Here is a 22,102-nt window from a genome sequence, read left to right as displayed (position 1 = left end):
TGTCTCAAATCTCATAATATCGTTTTATTAAAAAGTAAACTGAACCGTATCTCACTGCTGGTGGCCATGACAGTAGTCTCCTTCATTTGTGAGAAAAATAATAGACCATTAACGGCGTACCGCAAGAATAAGACCTAATTAGTACGATGAAGCTAGGATCTAATAAAAGCAATATTATTTAGCGTGGAAATAGATGAATTAATCGTAAGAATAACCCATCTTGGAGTGGGACTGTAAATGTGAGGTAAGATCTCTCACTCGAGCCTATAATTATAAGCTTACGGTCTTAAATAAACATACGGTGATCTCTAACTGTTTAGACTCACTCCAGAGAATATTAGATCTAGTTTGCCTATTCTACCAACTTTTGGAGCCATAACAAAATTAGCTTACTAAGATTACAGTATGATATTGAAATAAGTTCTTTTAATATTAACTTCTATTTCGTAACCTCGTAGTAAGTCCCGGCTGAATTAGTCGCTTGTTTTCCCGTTAGATTATTCTATCTTAAGACTTCTCTCTTTTCTCTTCTTTCTTCTCTCGATATGATATCCAGTATAATGGGATAAAATTAAAACCAAAATACGGATTTTAAAAATCCACTACTCAATACCAGAGTCCAGACCCAGAGTCTCGAAGGTCGAGCAAAAAAGAAATATTATGATACGATACAGCGATAAAACAATCTTATAAATCGATTTATATGTAATTTTATTTGAAAAAGGAAAGGCAAAAGGGCGGTATTCCCATACCGCGGTACTATGATCTCCCCCAAAATTCACCGATTCCTAAATTTATCTCTCTCTCTCTCAGTGCCGCCATTATATTCCAGGAAGTTAGGTGCTGGAACCTGACGTTACCTTGTGGGAAGCTTATAATTAACGCCGATTTTAAATGCCGAGGCTGTTATTAATTCGGTCGAGTCTGCCCAAGCGTGTAGCCATTGCCGGCGACGTGGTCTCCCAAACGTACTTGATATAATAAGATCTTTTAAATACAAATATATAGGAAATATTACGTTTTTATTTTTTTTTATTCATTTCAGTTTTCTATCCTAAAATTCCATTCCATTTCCGTACCAAAACAGAAGCCTTTGAAAGAAATAAACAAAAAAATCAATGCTTAGGGAATTATATTTTCACATAATATATCTTTAATGTGGAATTAAGGAAAATGTTTTCACAATACTTTGAGGAAACATGTCAGGAACGTGCTTTGAAATTAATGTTGTGTCTATAAGAAGGGGGAGTCAAAGTCAAATATTTATTATATATCTTCAATTATATTATATGGCTCAAAATGTATTATTTACTAGCGACCCGCTCGCGGCTTCGCCCTTTTGAGCTTACTAATCCTTACTTTCTTATTTTAATAAATATCATTTTTAAGACAATATCTATTATTTTCATTTTATTTCTTATGGCCCAGTAGCACACGCGAGCCGCGACGGCCCTGGGTGCGACGGGATGAAGTAAACGAGTCTTTAGTTGGTAGCGCACTCACTTTTTACAGACGAATATATGTTATACTAGCACTACTTAGTATTTCATAAAAGTATATGTTCCAACTGCGTTATAATATCACTGTATATATAATTTATACAAAATCCATATTTTCGACATGCGATCTCCTTGTTAGCGAGCACGTCATGACCTTTACCTTAAAATGTTTACTAATTACAATATGTATAATGTAGAACATATAAATCACTTCACGCTGTATCCCGCACACAGCAGGGTAGGCTGAGGGAACCTAGTGTTAAGACACTCCGTGCCCCAGTTTCTATCGAATTCTGGAGGCATTCCGTGTAAAGTGGCAGAACTCAACGCTACGTTCACGCTTTGCCTCGACACCAATGCGAAAAAATGGAAATATAAACGTAAATAAATAGTTCACTTCCTAGAGTCGGGATCGAATCCATGACCGTCACGTTACAGTCACACCCTTGTGCCGCTGCGCCATGACGACCTAATAGCCCATTGTACTAGCCTATACGTGCAGTCAGAGTTACCTCGGGCGTACAAAATCATAATGTAACACACATAACTGTTATTTAATTCCATTGTTGCAGTTACAAAAGCATGTGACTATAAACGCGACGATTGTGGGTTCAATTCCCACTTAAGAAAACGAATTATTATTAATTAATATTTCCACTTCTTCGTTTGTTACTTATTTATTTATTTTTCACCGCATTCTTTATCATATAATTTTCAAAGCTAAACAACTCAAAGAGATCACATAGGCAGTATAATCTAAAACCATCCAGAACAGATGCCCACGTCGGAACAAACATCTCGATAAGCGCAGACTTTTATCACTGCGCGAATAAAATTGTCGATAAACATTACCCCGTCAATACATGTGTTGTGTTTAGCGTGCTTGTGTTGTCAAACAAACTTTAATGTAGATGTTGAATGAGAGGATATTAGGTCTATTTTAGAAGTAATAGCCCTTCGTGAAGTCGTGGCGCAGAGGTAACATGGTGTGACTGTATCGCGGCAGTTGTGAGTTCGATTCTCATTGAGGGAAATGATTTTTTATTAACAATTCATTTCCCTGAATTATTATTCCCTGATTAATAAGAACGGAGTGTTTTAACACTAAACTCTATTTGCCTGTACGCTGTACTCAGCAGGATGCTGAATGCGGGATGTGACGTGAAGCTGATTTGATTTTGATGTATTTTCTTTACTTCTATATCACCGCGAAGAAATAAAATTATAAATAAATAATAATAATTTATTCTTCGAAGGGGGGATCGAAGCTGAGTGGTGTAAAAAATTAGGCGGAAAGTGATAAACGCAGTGTTATTACACTAGTTTTCCTATGCAATTCCCTTTTTTTACAAACAAGTAAGAATATCTATCTATTTTTACTCTTCAAGCCCTTGATTGATGATGAATTTGAAGGCCAAAGTCAAAGCGCTGTCTCAAGTGCATCAGCGGTCGCGATCTTGAAACTAACGAGAAAACGATCGACCCTCGAGAGACCAGACGTATATCGTAAGGTAAATTTCATATCGATAATAATATGAAAAGGGCCCTATGTTATTATTACAACTAAAATATGTTTGTTTACTGTCGATTTAATTTTTACATCAAATCAAATTTGAATATAATTATGTTTCAATGGAGATCTCAAAATTGCTAAGCTATTGGAAAATAATAAAATATGCGATGTTTTTATTTTATTGTTTATTTTGGTTTTTACAATAAAAAAATTTCAAATGAAAAAAAAAACATATTATCTGCTTATCTTGGAAATTATCTGTGTTAAGGGAAATAATAAAAATCTATTGAATATATTCCTTCCGTGTACTCGTAAACATAGTACCCGTAACTATTTTTAAGGTTCCGTACCCAAAGGGTCAAATTCGAAGTAAGGCTGAGGGAAAACAAACATCAAATAACAGAGTGTACGTTTATATATATTTTTTTTTTACCATAGAAAAACCAACTTATGAAAATAAAATATTATGAATAGCCTTTGTCCAAATATAACCTTGAGAATCTTCACTACATTCTCCATATCAAAGTAGCTTCATTATTTTTGGTAGGTATACATGCTTTGGTATACAATAACATACCACACATAGCAGAGACCTAGTGTTAAGGCACTCTGTTCCACACTTTCCGCCGAATTTTGAAGACTTTTCGTGTTGATTTGCGCAATCCAACGTTTCGCTTTGCCTCGACACCAGAGCGAAGAAAAAATGTAAATTTTAATAAATATTTAATTTCCTCGATTGGAATCGAATCCACAACGTATCGATAATTAGAAATCAATATATTTATCACGTCGACTGTAACTGTTTTCTATTGCCTTATTCAAGTAACTCAACTGCCAAGTTAATTTATTTGAAACAATTATGTAAATATTATTAAAATAGAACGTTGCCAAGTTGCCGTCAAGGCGCCGCTTAGTTCCTACTTTATAACATTAATTTCCGATTCTGTCAATTCTTTCAATTGAATACTAATCAGCTTAAACGAAGTTCCAGACGGCAGCTGAGGAGTTTGCAATAATCCAGACATTTCCAACGTGTTGATGGAAAGCTTAAGAGAAAATAAATTTTAAATATTATTTTAGTGTCTGTTATTTTAGTATCAATGTACTTTCGTTGTTGTGCAATAGAATGGTGTCTTTATTGAAAGCAGAATAGGCAGAAATATCCTGGGAATCTAGTGTTAAGATATTCTGTTTCCCATTGACACTTCAGTGGAATTCAAGAAGAGTTGCGTAATGGTTGACGGAATTCAACGCCGCACTTGGCCTCGTCACAAGAGCGTGGAAATGAAATTATTAAATATTCAAGCTCCGAGTGGGAATCAAATCCAGAACCCTGCCTCTGCCCCAGCCCCACGATGACTTGAAATTTAAATTGAAAACTCTTTAAACTCCTGAAAGCACCTCTAGCACTTATCGCTACTCAAACACTCGCACTCGGTCCACTCTACAAGTGATTGAGTGACACTTGAGTCACACGTTGAATCATTTTACACGTTTATTGTTTAAAAGGATTTTTTTTACTTTTTATTTTTTGCAATTTTTGATTTAATTAAATATTTCTTTATTTTTTTCGTTTATTGTTTTATTACATTTTGAAAAGAAATTAAATCTAATACAACTACATTTAAAAAGGTACTGCGGAAATATGTTATACAACTATTATAGACGATATATTTAGACGGAAGATTGAAAGGCACGTGTTTACTGACTCCGCGATATCTAAATATTGTAGACGGATAGAAACGGTATCAATCATTGGAAACGTAAAATAAGCAATGCTCTTTGACGTTGGAAATGAGAAGAGGATGCGGATTGCTGGAATATTTAATACGAATCTAAAACTAAAATTTGTATTGGGTACTTTTATTTTTCAACTATTTGCTTAAAAATTACATTAAATTAATTTAGATTCTTATTTTGTTTACTTAGAACATATCTTATTGTATTTCCTTGAGTCGAAATCGAACCCACAATCATCATGTTTACAGTCAAACGCTCTCGCTACGTCACAACCGTTCTCAGGCGTTTTTTGGCTTATTATTATAATATAAGTACTATTTACAATGGCAATAAAGAAATATTTTTCCATAGCTCGGTTCGTTTAGAAACTTGGCAAACTTCACTATGCTTAGAGTGTCAAGTGTACACAAATCCGGTACACGTCTATTCCATCACAAGATAAAGTGTGCTTGAGATGCACTCGCTTTCTTGCATGTGATGAACGATAACCCTAATGTAATATTTACGGAGTTGCCAATGATTTTCTTATAGTTACAATTTTTATTTTTTTTAACTTCACGCTCTATCCTGCAATACCAGGGTAGGCCGAGGGAACTCAGTGTTCAAACACTCTTCTCACTTAACTCAACTTAATTTCACGCTGTATGGGAACGCCAGAGAGAACGGAACGACAAACTCTACGATATAATCTCTTTCAACAAGAAACGATGAAAAATATTGATCCATTAGTCATTTCCGCATCTATCTCGTAACAAACATACATACATACATAGCTTTATACTGACAATAAAATTTATTATATGCATAAAATATTTATTAGGAAACAACCAAAAAAGGGATTCCTTAGATTAATGGTGCTCGCTTCCGTCATACACATTGTGCAGATATAGAGATCGTGAATCACGAGATATATCATTTTGCACGCGAAATCTGACTTTGAAACACGCTATGTTTTGTGCTTCGTGAAATGAAAATGTATGAACGTTATATTACTAGTGTGGAATGGTGAATGATTCTGGTCGTCTGTTTTCATGCATATTTTAATTTTAAGCTAAAATATGCATGGAAACAGACCGGCTGTCGCTCAGCACAAAGGTGTGACGGTAAAGCGACGGTTGCAGGTTCGATTCCGACTCGACGAAATGATATATTTATTTAATCTTTTTTATATCCTCATCCTCATCTTCGCTCTGGTATCGAGGCAAAGCGAGGCGTGAAAAATTCGGCGGAAAGTGAAAAACGGAGTGTTTTAACACTAGGTTCCCTCTGCCTACCCTTTAAATAATAAAAAAAAGATTTTTTTATAACGAGGTCACATAATTTTTATATAAACGACCAAGATAATATTTTCGACACTGTCACTTTTAGACCTATAAAAGTGCCGGGAAGGAATAAATTAAGTAAAAAACGATGACGACACTTCATCTCGATTATTCTTAAAGAAAAAAAAATGCAAATGGTCTTGCATTTATTTTCTAATATTTTTAAGTATTATCTACTTTAGAGGGAAACTGGCGTATGTATACTATATTCTAAAATAATATGTCTTTTTATCGCCTCTTTCGCCTCGCCCACTGTCATCAACTTCTTCACCACTTTATATATAAAGAGCCCTCCGTGGAGTACTTTATCTTCCTCCAATATTATTGATGATGTATTCTCGAAGGTCAATTGAGGTCTCAATCTGCCTCTTGTAGAATGAACTGAATTTAAGGTTTTTATTCATGCCATAGTCATAATAAACTTAAAATACCTTAAAATACCTTAATTAACTTAAAATTAACTCTGTAAAAAAATGTAACAATAGCGTGAACACATATTAATTAAAAAAATATTTTATTCCGTTTGATAGTTTATATTCCAATTTCGCAAAAACCTTTAGGATTAGCAACTGTTATCGATTTATGTTATTTTTATTTCAATATCTCTTTGTTAGCAATATCGCGCACAACGGCAGCTAAAAACGAATAGGTATAAATTCATTCGAATAGTTAGTTTATTTATTTATTATTACATATGTAGTTCTACAAAACGGATATAGAAATGAAACTTGAGTAAATATTGGTATTGAAATTGTGACTGAGATCTGGATACATGAAAGAAAATAAAGTATATATTCGTATTTGGTCCTGCATTTTCAAATTTTGCATAATATATTCTATTTCTTCGAGTGGGAATCGAACTCACAACCTGTTGAGTATACAGTTGCAGGCTTATGCCTCTGTGACAACATTGGCTTCAAAAAAATCATATTCTTTACATCATCTGTTTAATTGTATTACATAAAAATCATTACGTCTATTTAAAATATTGCTTAAACAAAAAATCTATTAACAAAAAAAACCTTTTCTTCTCTGTCTACTCTCTCTTCTCGCCTTTTTCTATAATTGTGTATATACTCGTATGTACTCAAAAAATATGAACCTGTAACCATTGTCAACTAACTGTAATTCCCAACATTTGTCTACATTGGAACCAAAACATCACAGTCCAAGGGAAATTCTTGTTCAAAACTAGGCGTGTCGATATAAATCGTGTAGAATAACGACCGTTTCTATTTACTGCCAGATTGGTTAGCTAGCTAGATCTTATTTTATCGTTGCACTAAATGCAACGGAATAACGGGATTGAGTTTTGTATATATTTGAGGTAAATTTAATGATGCTTTCTGTTTTGGATTATTATAGGTATTATTAGGCTTTAGAGACCAGTCGTGGTGCAGGAGCACGATATGTGACTAAGACCACTGGTTGTAGGTTCGATTCGTTACTTAGTTACTTAGTTTCGCCACTTAGTTTCAGAAAAAAGCTGGACACCTACAATTTTCGTACGGAACCTTCGGAGGCGAGCCCTACTCGCGCTTGTCTGGTTTTTTAAATATTTTTGCGTCCTTTTACACCTTGGTATAGATTCAGTTGATTGATCATCATATATAAAGTGTCACGTTGCAAAAGGGGGGATCCCCTTTTCCAGCTATTGATTTCTGCACAAAGACGAGGAAAAAGCCATAATATTCTCCACAAAAATCCCTCGAGTGAGATTTGAATCCATCACTCGTCCAATTAATGTCAGAAATGACTATGATGTATTTATAAAATAGGTTAAATAAGCCTACAGTATTTACATTGTTTAATATTTTATAACCAAAGCTATCATCATGTGGCTAGTAATTTCCAGTTCACTGCCTATACTAAACTAACTTTGGCCCAGATTTATAGCAAAACCTAAAAAGCCAGTAAATACTGTCAAATAGTATTATAGTACGACCAGCGAGTTGTGGACTTTGTGATGAAAAGCAAGAAAAATCCTAAAATCAAATCTGACCAATCTAGACCTTACTTCATAGAGGCCATAACTCGACGACCGCATTATATCTAGGCATCCTAAAGGAACATTTAGAACGTCCAACAATAGTTATCAGCAATCGGTAACATAAAAGTAAGAATGGATACGAAAATAAGTTATCTCTATAGGACTAAATCTGAAAGCTTATGCCACATAAACGTTAAGTTAAGGCGATTTCTCTTTGTACTATCAAGATTATTTTTCCTTTTCATTCATATTATATTATTTTCTTTGTATTTTTATACAAAAATGAAATATTTGTCTGTGATTGTGTAATACTTTTTTCAAATATAAGAAAAACACAATATGTATATCATTTTTTGTCTGATGTTTTCAATCAAGACCTTGTTTGAATGAACTAAAAATGATAGTTGGTTTTTGGGGTACTTAGATGTAACTCATGTCAATTTTACAACATAGAACAGTGTTAGCATGTGATGCTTCTATTTCTCTACCTTATGCTTACTCTTTATTTGGCGGAAAATGAGGAAGGGAATTAATGAAAATGGAATGTCTTAATTGTGCCAGATTTCCTTTGTTTAAGCTGCCATGTGCGGGATACAGCGTAGAATAAAAAAAAATGCAAATTTCGTTTGTAAGAAGTTCAAAACCTGCAACACTTTTAATCTGTGAGGGGCCATAATATTAAAGTAAAAACAATATTAATATATGTCGTGTTTGAAAAACAAAAGCTGTATTGCCTTGGATTTAAAAAAACAAGTTATGTCTAGACTGTTTTATTAAATTTTAAATATCTAAAAATTTTTGCTCGTAAATAAATATTTTACTTATTAAAAATCACATGAAATCACGCAATATGTGGAATAGTAATTAGTATCTACTAAATAATATATTAAAAATCAGTGAAAACAAAGTTCATTAAATTTCATGCTTACTTTATACTTATTAATTTAAAAATTAAAATTAAATTTTGCGTTTATACTTATAATATTAATTTACTTATTAATTTATTATTTTGAGGTCGCAAACTGAGCAAACTGGTATGAAAATGTAATTGGAAAAAGTAAAATAAGAATAACTTGAATAAGAAAATCTTAAAATAACACACGAGTCAATCTTAAAATAACATCAAAGTCACACCAAATATAATTTAGGTGAACGCAAAGGCTTAGTTTTGGAATATAAATGGTAAAAAATCGATTACCTTTTTGTTTCTTTTCCTCTAACATAGCAGAGGGAACCTGGGAACTTAAGGTGACTTAATGGAACGATTGACGACAGTGAAGAAGATACTTTCGTTCCTATATTTTGAGAGGTGATAGAATTTAGGACAGTTGTTTTTACCAAAAAAGATGAATTGGCACTTCTATTATTTTCACTAAAAGGTTGGAAACAATAAAAATAAAGACATTTTATTATACGTATATTTAGATTCTTTGATAACACAGCAAGATTACGTTTCACAGTATGAGGTAATTACAGGAGATTAATTAGATAAAATGTACACATTTAATTATACTATTACACCTTTATATATGTTGGGAAACGCACGCGTGCTGTAAAACATGGCCCCATTATGATTAGAGTTATGGAATTAGTTTAAAACATTTGTGTATTATAATTATTTCTGATGGAACAAAAAATCTAAAAATATTTATCTTAAAATATTTTCTAAGAATTTTGTTTTATTTTTCATCTTTATGCCGTGCCGATCGTGCCTCTCTATCGCTTGATCCGTGCTCTCGCTTGCACATTCGGCTCTGGCGGAAATATTAAATAATAATTTGTTAAATTTAAAATAAAGCAATAATTAAAAATGTAAACAAATCCATCACATTACAAAGTTATACATAATATATTTTATTTACTATTAGCGGCCCGCCTGAGGCTTTGCCCGCTCGAACTACTTGATTATTCATTACACATACATATACATAAAATTTACTGACATAGTATAATTACTTTTAATATGTTTTTTACGACATAAACGTAAATCAACGCCAGCTTTGGAGGCCGCCGAATTTTGGAGGAATTACTTGTTGTTGAGTGGCGGAACTTAACGCCGCACTATGCTTCGACGCCAAAGCGAAGAATTGAAAATATAAATATAAAATTGTAATATAGTATGATTTTCTTACTATATAATAACATATTAACATATATTTTAATACCTTAATATACACTAAAGTGTTATTTATTACTATTATTTGATAGGAGTTTATAATACAGCATATTAAAATATGTCTGTATATCAAAAATTGAATATTTTAATCCCCACATTTAGGGTAGGCAGAGTTAACCAAACTTCAGAAATTTCCGGTATATACGTACACGTATGAACGTAACGATAGCGCGATCTAACTTCCTACAACGCCATCTATATTTGAATTTGCGAAACCTAACACCACTCCACTTTGCCGTAGATGCCTGAGCGGTACCGGAGCGATTCGCTCGTGGCTTGGCTCGCAAAAAATATATTTGAGTATTTTATATTATTATTATTTATTTTTTTTATATACTGTTTACTCTACCTTACACTATAGACTTATGATCCGTAACTCTTGTCACCTTATACATTTTATACATTTGTTTTCTCTTATATATTTCTATTTATATATTTTTAGACATTACCCAGAATCTCTATATATAGTAAAACAGTAAAAATATTTTGTCTGTTAATATTTTTGACTGAAATGGATAGAGGGACACTTAAAAAGATTAATAGAAAGCAACAATTTTTTTTTGTAATTTCTTGTCTATCTGTATGTATGATCACGCTAATCTTCGGAAGTACTGAACCAATTTACTTCAAACTTTCACCAATTGCTTTGTTTTAACTCAACTTAACATCTAAAATTCGTTTCGTTTCATCGAAAAAACATTTCATCAAAATCGGTCCATTAAAAAAAGTTATGGGCATTTGAATGAACTCAAGATTTGATTTGGGTATTTTTTGTAATATGCAACATTACAGTTAATTTTACAAAGAATAATATAAATTCTTATCCAAATCAATAACATTACATTTAAGGCGGTTTCTGAACGAGTAAATTAAATTATTCGTTGACATCAACACATATAACTATCAGTCAATTCTGTTTATTAAATGAATAATCATGTAGTTCAAGCGGGCGAAGCCGCTGGCAGGCCTAGTGTATACATATATTTTAATATTTATACAATAACTCCTAAAGAGAGTCTCCAGTTATTCATTTAAGTTGCCACTTGCCAACTTAGAAATTTTAAACATTCATTATAAATTTATTTATCTTATATTACTCATAGATTAAACAAAATAATAATAGGACTGCCAAACTTATAAATCCAAAGAGCAGTTTTTGAGTTCCATCACTCAACACGCAACGACTCGAGAAGAAAATGGGAACGGAGTATCTTAAAATCATGTTCTTTCTGCTATGCTATATATATGCTACTGAATTCGGCAGAAAACGGAGGAAAAGTATGCAAGTGTTATGCAAGTTAATTTTTGAGACATTGGGCGTTAAGAAGCGAAACTCAAGGCCATGCATTCCCTCATTACTAGAGCGAGGGAATGAAACCAGTAAATATTTTTTTTTCTTGGCATCGAACTATAATACATTTCTTTTTATTTTATTTTAAATATACTTAAAGACCGCCTTATTGAGTTTTGAACTATTATAGTTATTACTAAATATATATATTTTGTGTACTAGGAGGCAGTAAGCGAGCCACCCGTCTTACTGTAGCTACTGCAATTGGGATATGGATCCTGGCGGCCGCTCTCGCCACACCAGCCTACATCGGCTCGTATCTACGAGCTTTTGTCGTCAATCCTACAAAGCAGGTAAGACAATTTTAACTTGTGATGATAAGCATAAACGAAAAATAAAGAGAGAATAATACTCTGCCTTTGTTGTAAAAAGAATAGGCAGGAAATTATTATTATTTTTCTATTTTTTTTTATTACACACACTAGACTGGACTAGCCCATGTATTATTTACATAGACATAGACAATATCAATAAAAATAATAAAAACATGTTTAAGTGTACGATTCTTTCCAGGAAAATGAATTATCTTCTCTGTTATCTCTTAAAATATCTCTCTCTATTATCTACGTTAAAAACCAAAAAATGTTAATAGAAATTTTAAATCTAAATACCAAATTATTGTACAGGACAAGCTGTGAAGCGAGGGAGGTCGTTTCAAAATTATACTAACAAAATTTACGAATGTCATACCATTTGTGACGACGATATATTAAGAATTATTGGAATCATAACTCTGATATACATCAGAATATAAAAAGTTTATTTTATAGTATAGGCTGGTCGCGACTTCTTTTACGTGGACTTTATGACTGTTTTCATATTACTCAATTTGTGTTGAGTAACGGAAGTGAACATTGTGTATTTTTACCAGCAAAAGTTAATAGTTTTAGTATCATTCCCCTATTCACAATTTTCCCATTTACACTCAGATTATAAAACTTTTCTACTACGGTCTCAGTTTTTCATAATTTTATTTGTTAATGATAACTGCCTGCTTAGATAAATTCAAACACCTACCTCGCTAAAATTTTAAAACATCTTATACAAATAATTGTTAAGTTAATTTGCTACCACATCTATAAAAGGAAGCAAAACAAATTTGATTGCCTCGAAACCAAAGCAACGAAAGCGTTAAACGCCTAATGCTCTCGCCCAGAAATTTTACCTGCCGTCGACATTTCCTGAAATGAGATCAGAAATATTTGTTCAGAATGAAACCTTCTGTGGTCAATGGGTTTTAATTTGGAAGAATTTAACATGATTATGGAATTTTCCTTTGGCAAAGTTCCGTTTGGTATAATATATTCTTGTTAGTATCACACTTACAAGTTTTTCAATGCATATCACAGAGAGTATATTGTGTAATTTCGAACAATTTTCTTTACATTGTGATAATGACGACGATTTGGATTTTTTTTTATGGAAGGAGATGCAATAACGTGGTGTTGAAATGAGGTCGCTCTAGCACAGGGGCACAAACTTGAGACTGTAAAAGCCATGGTTGTGGGTGTGATTCCACTCGGGAGAGAGAAACGGGAGAAAATAAACTTTCATTTCTTCACCTGGCGAATCGCCATAGAGTCATGAGGTAAATCGCCACTGAACACGCAGTGCTTCGTGAATTCGGCTGAAAATAGGGAGCAGATGTTTTAAAGGAACGGAATGTCTTAATATTAGGTTCCCAGGCTTAGGATACACCATGAAGCAATCAAAAGGGTCTTAATCAAGATCTCAGTCAAACAAAAATCCAATAAAAATGTTTTTATTCAGAACGATTTCTGCATCAATGAAATTTATTGTTTCATAATTATGATAAAAAGAGCGATATTTAAATATAACAAATTACTTTGAATTAACATCTAATATCAATACCTAGACATAAAATATCCAATAGACATATCATATGTCAACAAGATGCGAAGTCTATTAGAATAGAATTGAAAAACTAAAGTTTTGATTTAACTTTTAAAACTTAAGCGAAATCTAAATTGTAAGTCTAGTAGTCCTGAGGGAAATCAGCCATCGCTTTGGAGTCGATAGTAAATTTGTTTTAGTAGCTCACACACTTAACTTCGATAATGAAAAGTCAATTTTCATCGATCTATTTTTACTTTATCTTTGAATAATATGATTTGGCATACTGTCGTGGGTTCTATTACCAAACTGAGAAATTAAAATTTTAATATTTTAATTTCCTCGCTCTGCCAGCGAGGCAAATCGCGGCGTTAGGCGAACACACTAGGTTTCCAGGTTCCCATTGCCTATCCTAATGTGAGTGGGATGGATGTACGTGAACCTAAAACAAATAACCATAATAAATCCTTTATTTTATAAAATAATTAACTTAACTTAAATCTTTTATTTTATAAAATAATTGTAGTCTTAAATAATAACGTCTTGACATAAAGCTAGTTGGCAACAGACGAGCTCCTCTGCCATGACAGAAAATATGTCACTCTTAATTATGTTATCATGAGCGAGTGCACGTGTGTTCACTTACAAAGGTTCTTTCTGGAAATACATAGTGAAATTCTGGAAAACCATAGAAAACATCTGAAAATGGAAATTTTATTAGTGTATGTCAGTATGTATATTCAAAATATTTTTTCCTATACCTACTAAAGTTCGACTTTTAACTTTTAGATGAGAATTAAAAATTTTAAACAAAAACAACTTCCTCTGACCTATTTCAGAATAGTTAGGTGGTTATAAATAAATATAATACTTTGAATGTATTCCAAATAGTCTATGAAGTAAATTTACTTTCAAACTCAATTTTAAAGGGTCGCCAATTTGGACGTTTGGAAGCATTGTAGGGGCTGGTATCCACGTACCAGGTACCTGCACAAGATCAAATAGCTTCGTCGGTGATGGTTAATTACGTTAGAACTTGGTGAACCCAACTGTGTTGTGTAATTAGTAAACTACAAGAGATATTGTGTTGCCACTAATATTTGTTTTAGCACCTATCGATTTATTTAAGGGTCATTGCCTTTTAGATGGATTTAGTAATCCTTATGGGACATTTATTAATTTATAAAAACAATGATTTTATTTTTTTTATCTAACCTAGTTATTTTTTCACAGTTTCTCGTATGTTACCCCTACCCTCCAGAATGGGGGGAGTCCTACGCTCGCACGATGGTGTTGATGAGATTCCTGGTATACTACTCACTGCCACTCGGAGTTATAGCTCTGTTCTACGTGCTGATGGCCAGACACCTAGTTCTGAGCACGCAAAACGTGCCCGGGGAAATGCAAGGCACTCAAAGACAGGTAAATAAAATTAATTTAAAAACAAAATAAGTAAATTTATGTTACGAACGTTTCCTTAAACAATGACATTTTCTGTTTTGTCGCGAAGTCTCGAAGGCGTCATTGAGTTAAAGTTTCACTAAATAACATATATAATATACATTAGAATTTAAAGCACGATAGGTATTTTGTCTCGCAAGAACATTCGCAGGGACGAGGTTAGTTTCAAATTTAATAGGATTAAAGATCCTTCAATGAGAGCTCTCATTAATAAGGGATTACTGTCCGTCTGTCTTCGCAAAATACTTGGTTTCGAAGGGTTTTTTCGTATCTTAAATTGAGTTTAATTTTTAGTTAAATGGCTATATAATTATATCTTTTATTTTTTTTTAGTTTTCGCAGTTTCGCATGGTAGACAGAGGGAATCTGGGCACCTAGTGTAAAGGCACTAATAAGACATTATTACGATTTTGGAGGCGTTGTTGATTGGTGGTACTCTTTCGGGCTTTTCCTCGTAGCCAGAGTTAATTGCACCAATCACCTGTCGCATTTGCAGCCCAACGTTTGTGCCCTTGCTCCAAAACTTACCTAATCATTATACATATGTGTTTTAACTTGGTTTTTATTTCTTAATAATTTAAATTAAAAACTATTGAGTATTTCTCTCTTCAATTTCAATTTAATTTATTTTACAAAGTATGATTATTATCAGCCAGCTTGAGGCCGTTGAGACACTACGGCATAGCGTCTGACTGTAGACGAGGGTTGCGTGCTGAAATATCACTCGGGGGAACGAATTTTCTCATTCTGGTAGTAAGATAAAGATTCGAATTCAGAGTTATTATAGGAAAATAATTAATGAATAATTTGTTAAGTTCATATTCATGCCTATTTTTCCTAAAGTATTTCTTACTCTCTTTGCGTTAGAGATTCTGTACAATCACTTAACAAAAAAAAAAATATAAATGTCATATATAAAAATATAAAAATAATTTAATTTTAAAATTTATAAAGAATATTAAAATTACTATTTGTCGTCAAGATGGACCTATCTCAAAAAGACGTAGGTAATTCATTTGAGAGGCACCTCAGCGTCTGCGGTCTCTTATGAAATGTTAATGAGGGTAACTTTCAGTGCTCAGGGATTTGAAAACTCCAAATTAATGGAAAGGACTTATCATATATGTTTTATTGAAGAGCTATTACAATCTTTTAGATGAAATTCATCGAAAATCTAAAATTGTGTATTTTTATTACTAGACTAGAAGAGACAACTCTTCGATTGCCTACCTTGCTATATGCGATTTCTTATTTATATCACTTAAAATGTTACAGTTATTTTAATGATTTATTTAAAATGACTGCAAAAGCTATTTATTAGATGATGAAAATAATGTAGGTATATTTATAATTTCCCATTTTTACTGTAGATGCGAGCTCGTAGAAAAGTGGCGTTGACAGTGCTAGCCTTTGTACTGGTGTTCGCCGCTTGCTTCTTGCCGTCACATGTGTTTATGATGTGGTTTTACTATTGGTAAGTATATCATCAACACTTATATATTACTAGCGGACGCGCGCAGCTTCGCTAGCTTATTTAGGGGTGAATTCTAATAAACCATGAAACATGTGTTCAATGAAATATTTTTAGGTCTTAATTTCAAATTTTATAAAAATCGGTGGCGATTTAAGAATTTTTCCATACAAACTTTCAACCCCTTATTTGCACCCTCGGGGGGTGAATTCTAGAAAACCATGAAACACATGTTCAATTAAATATTTTTAAAAGTCTAAATTTCAAATTTTATAATAATCGGTGGCGTTTTAAAGATTTTTCCATACAAATTACAACCCCTTATTTGCACCCTTAGGGGGAGAATTCTAGAAAACGATGAAACACGTGTTCAATTAAATACTTTTAAAAATCTAAATTTCAAATTTTATAAATATCGGTGCTGATTTAAAAAAAAAAATTCCATACAAACTTTCAACCCCTATTTCACCCCTTTAGGGTTAAAATTTTTCAAAATCCCTTCTTAGTGGATGTCCAGATTACAAAAGTAAACATCTGTCCTAATTTCACGTTTCTACCGTCAGCGGTTACGGCTGTGCGTGCGTCTTACCTCAGTCAGTGAGGACAAGTCCTTTTATATATATAGATAAGGCTAAAGAGATTATAAAGTTTGGTTACGCTTATCTCAGGAACTATTCGTTCAAATTTAAATTATTTTATGTTGGATAGTTAATTGGTTATAATGAGCTTTACGTTGTATCCCGCACACAGGCAGAGGGAACCATAAATGTAAATAAATATTTCATTTCCTCGAGTGGAGATCGAACCCATAACCGTCGCGTTATAGACACACCCTTGAACCACTACGCCACGGCTGCCTTACTATACTATAAATACTATAAATAGATGAATTACAAAACATTCAAGTCCTATTAAAATACATTTTTCTTCAGCCCTACAGCGCAAGACGATTACAATCCCTGGTGGCATGGCTTCCGTATCGTCGGCTTTTGCTTCTCGTTCCTCAACAGTTGCGTCAACCCCATAGCTCTCTACTGCACTAGTGGCATCTTCAGGAAACACTTTAATAGGTACAAATTATAAATAAATAAGCTCATTTATTTATATTTCATGATACAGCGTAAAGCTTCACGCAGCATCCCGCTAAGCAGAGAGAAAGCAGTGTTAACGCAGTCTAATTCATTTTAAAAGATAACATTGCACAAAATTACGAGAACGAAGCAATTTGTTAGTAGATTGTATTTATCTAATGAAACCAGAGTAGAGTGAGGATGTTTGTTGTTTATTTAGAATGTTTCAATTTAAATCGATTTTGTAATGGAAATTCTATATCACATACAAAGAAATGACGTGATATTACAATTAATTCTTTATACTATAGCATCTGTTGGCTGTGGCTTAGTGGTAAGACACTCCGTCCTCTAATTTCCGCCTTGTTTCCCGTTATTGCATGTTGAATGGTGGACACTTAGGGGAATTGTGCTCAAGATGGCATACTGTGATAAGATGACACACTACCAATATTGATGAAACTATTAGCGCTAAGTGCAATCTTGTGATGTTTTAGAGAGTGTCTGTAGATGCAGCTAGTGCTTAAACTCAGTATGGCTGAAAGTGAATGCAGATGGGCAAGTAATTCATGTTTTCGTTATTTTCAATTGCAACAAATTTTTCTTTCGCTTTTGCTTGGTGGTGAAAAGACATGTAAGATAAAGATTTTCTATTTGAACTAATTATAAATGTAAAATAGGATTATTATATGACACAACTAACGCTAAAAGCGCATCCTGACCTATAAACTTTTGTCACAACGGTTAAAATTAACTTCATATATCTATTGGGTAAGATGACATACAAAACGTGAGTATAAGATGGCATACTATCTTACCCTTATAAATAGAATTGATGTATTTTTTTTTGCTTTGTCTACAAAATGCCTGGCAATTACAAACGAATGTATATTGATCACAAGAAGACATGGATAAGGCTGCTAGCAGCATTCAATAGCCGCAAGTGACGAAGTTTATTTCCCTTTTGGAAAAGGAAGTGACTGATAACTGAATACAACCTCATAAAATTTGCAACATGTATTAATCTGTCCTTAATACTGTTTAAAAGCCCCCCAGCAAAGAAGAAACTATTTATTTGTGAACTATGCTTGACAAAAATGGCGTTTTATGCCACATACTAAGTATGTCATTTTACCCTGTAGATATGTCGTCTTACACTGGTCGACCTAAGTGCGATTTTTGTTTGTTTTTATGATGTTTGAAAGATGATTGTTCTGAAACTAAAATAATTTCGTTGATTATGAAATATATAATAGTATACGCAATATGCCGATCTCAGATGACTTTATTTATTTGAGATATTTATCTTGAAACAAAAAGTATGTCATCTTAAGCACAATTCCCCTAATGGTACGCTTTATATTCTAAGAAAGCGAAATAATAAAAAAAATCGTGGTAGAATGAAATTATAATGTTTCATTTTTAAATTTTGTAAAAACGACTAAATACTTCAGTTAAATAAATAATAATTATTTCTAATATAATAATATTAATTTTAGATATCTCCTCTGCCGCAGCGGGTCCACGCACGGTCCTCGTGGATCGCTTTCATTATCAACATCAAGACGCCTACATTCGAGCAGAAAAACTAATATCAGTATGGTGCCGAGGACGTGAGTGGATTATGTTATTTGATAATATACTGGATGTTGATTATTTATTTTTTTATCTTTTTCCTTATAAAACCAATTTATAATTTAAGAAGCCGTAATAGCCATCTTCAAGTTTTTTTTATATCACAGTCAAATGACATAAAAAAATGAAACAGGACTAAAAGTGAGAAAATAAAATAATTTACGTGTAATTCATCCCCAAAAGAGAATTGAACCAACTACACAAAACGTACAGCCAGACACTACCTCGCTAGATCATCATGGCCTCGATATTAAATATTAACATTTTCATTTATATCAAAAATTAATACATCACCGCAACAATTTTCATACAAATTATATTGGGGCAGCAGCAAGTTTGCATAATTTAATTATAATTTGAAAGTCCAATTGTTAAGTCCTCTATTGTTCCGTATCCTTGTAAAAATTCATAATTATTTTTTCTATCTTTCCGCTGTATGTAAAAAAAAGGATAGAGAGAAAGAACCTAGTATTAAAACTCTCCATTCACCACTTTTCGCCGATATTGCCGAATTTTGGAGAAATTGTGAATGGTGGATTGCACGCCGCGCTTAACCTTGTTACCATAACGGAAAAAGAAAATAGTTCTATTTATGCCCTCGAGTGAGAATTGAACCCACTCCCCAATCGAATACACTTCAATGAATAATGAAACAAAATGATTACTTATATGAGGAAACTTTGACAAGGGTACATATGAGAATAATCGTTTTAATCATTTATCTTAATTTACGTATGAATCATTTTTAACCTTGCGTCTGAATTTTTAGAATGATATTTTTTTATAAATGAGGACAGTCTTGGCGTTAGGGCACAAGCGTATACTGTAAACGCCACTGGTAGAGGGTTCGATTTGTATTCCAGGAAATTACATGTTTAATATTTTCATTTCCTTGCAAAAGCACGGCGTTTATTTCCGCCACTTATCAGACAATAAATCCAGAATTCAACGGAAAGAACTTAAAGCTAAAAAATCTGTATAACTTTATATACCTACCTATATCATTATCTACAGGACAAGCGTAGGACGTGACAGTAGCATCCGTCTCTTGAACAACGGTTCATCGAATCTCTGAGGAAGGCATCGTTCGCACTCCACCGCGAACAACAATCAAGAGAGAACGAAGGAGAACTACAGGAAATGCCTTGTATTCAAAACTGACAACATGCCGCCCTTCCCCAAATGTTGTGAAACCGAGAACGGCGTTAAACACACCGAAACCAACTTGGACGCTAAGGACGTGAGCACTGAGAGCTTCCTGTTGCCTCTAGATAATTTTTCACGAAGTTAGTAAATTAGATTTATGTTATTAAATATATATATTTATTCAACTATAATTTTCATTGTAATTACTATTCTATTCTAGATATTAAGTTGGTAGTGCAAGGCCTAAGTCGTATTTTGTAATATAAAGTTTATGTTAGATGTTACTTTAGACATAATATTTTAATGTTATCAGAGTAGCGACGTCTCTTAACAATAGTCTATAATAAAAAATAATATTTTATATTATAATAAAAAATAATATTTTTTAATAAAAAATAATATTTTTTATGCTTGAACCTGAATTTTGATATTTTATTAATGCTTTTGTTGTTTTTCATACGAGAATATTGGCAACAGACTGAAAATGAACCGAGAACGAACTGTGACTGGCACTAAATTGTCCTCACTTAGAATGTATCATAAGTCATTATAAATGAGCGAGAAATGGTTAGGTGGAACTCCTTTAAAATAAAATAGGGTTGTATTTCCACCCACAGATTTTTATAAATTGTAAATACTTCGCTTCGCCTCTGTTCGCTCGGTTTTTTTCGGTTCTGGATTAGTGGAAATACAATTTACTCTTACGAGTTCAACATAGTCCTTAATGGGCTCGTTCGGCACGCGGTTTTGACTGGGCTTGACTTATTTAAAATTGACCAGTGAACGAAGCCACAGGTTAAAATCAGTAAACATGAGAAACTTAAGTAAAACAAATATATAAGATACTTAAAACTACGATTACAGGATTAATGTTCCACGATGTCAGTAGCATAAATTACAACTTAGTTCGATATCATAATTATTTATATATATCATACAAAAATAGAAAGAACAATATCTGTAAATATTTATATATTTTTTAAATCATTGATAAAGTTAATATAAGTCAGCTTTTCACACTACATATAACTGTATATATTATACATAAGTAACTTTCCAATTCTGTGTATAATATAATTATAAAAAAAATAATTGTAAAACTAGTCAGTCTAATATAAAATTATATTTAGTTCTAATGTCTTTAAATGTTCCCCCATTCAACATGCAATGTCTTGAAATTTAGCTGGAAAGTTAGAAGTGTCAACCCTAAGTTTCGTCTTCCTATCCCATTAGTATATAGTAATCCCGCATATGCGGGATATAGCAAAAAACAGATATATTTCTTTTTTTTTGTAAAGAATAAGACATCAAGTACAAATATTTTAAGCACAACATAAAGCGGGTAGATTGTCTTAATAATAGGTTCCAGGTTCCTTCAGGGAGTTTGGGTGAAGCTGAAAAAAATCCTTAAACTGTAGGGTAAAGGGTTTCAAAAATATACATTTTACATGATATTATTTTTGATCTTGATTAGTTAATCTAAAGAATTAACTAGAATTAGAATAATTCAACATAAATGTTGAAATATTTTTTTTATTTAGATTATCAATTCTTGGCTTAATTAGGCTTATCATGAAAATTTTGTTTTGGCTCTCGTTAATTCAAACCAGCGATAATTCGAATCTCTTATATATTCCTAATTTCCATTTGGATTAATAGAATTTTTAGGAAGTGGGGCATCTATCTCCGTGTTACCCTATATTTAAATTATATTATTATATTTATTAAGCAAGGAAATATTAAAAATATCTGTATTGCAAAAATAATAATATATTTATTTAATGTATATAATGTAAATAAAGATAAAAATAACAAATATTGTGATTTTATTGCATAAACTTGCAGCCTGACTCCGTTTGCACGTAATAGATTTT

General features: G+C 32.6%; 1 protein-coding gene across 1 annotated transcript in view; it reads left to right on the top strand.

Annotated features, from left to right (window-relative positions):
• LOC146539169 (neuropeptide CCHamide-1 receptor-like) overlaps positions 1–20,589 on the top strand; it is a 93,641-nt gene extending 73,052 nt beyond the window's left edge. Inside the window, exons 4-9 of the mRNA XM_085185493.1 lie at positions 11,754–11,884; positions 14,679–14,867; positions 16,277–16,380; positions 17,310–17,447; positions 18,947–19,060; positions 20,097–20,589. Coding sequence (XP_085041619.1) covers positions 11,754–11,884; positions 14,679–14,867; positions 16,277–16,380; positions 17,310–17,447; positions 18,947–19,060; positions 20,097–20,157 — 737 coding nt within the window. The 3' untranslated portion in view covers positions 20,158–20,589. The remainder of the gene's footprint in view (positions 1–11,753; positions 11,885–14,678; positions 14,868–16,276; positions 16,381–17,309; positions 17,448–18,946; positions 19,061–20,096) is intronic.
• Positions 20,590–22,102: the final 1,513 nt, after the last annotated feature.

The sequence above is a fragment of the Heliconius melpomene genome, chromosome 5, assembly GCF_056956725.1.
Source record: "Heliconius melpomene rosina isolate 202511_hmr_F chromosome 5, ASM5695672v1, whole genome shotgun sequence".
NCBI classification, from domain to species: Eukaryota; Metazoa; Arthropoda; class Insecta; order Lepidoptera; family Nymphalidae; genus Heliconius; species Heliconius melpomene.
This window is presented reverse-complemented; position numbering and strand designations above follow the sequence as displayed.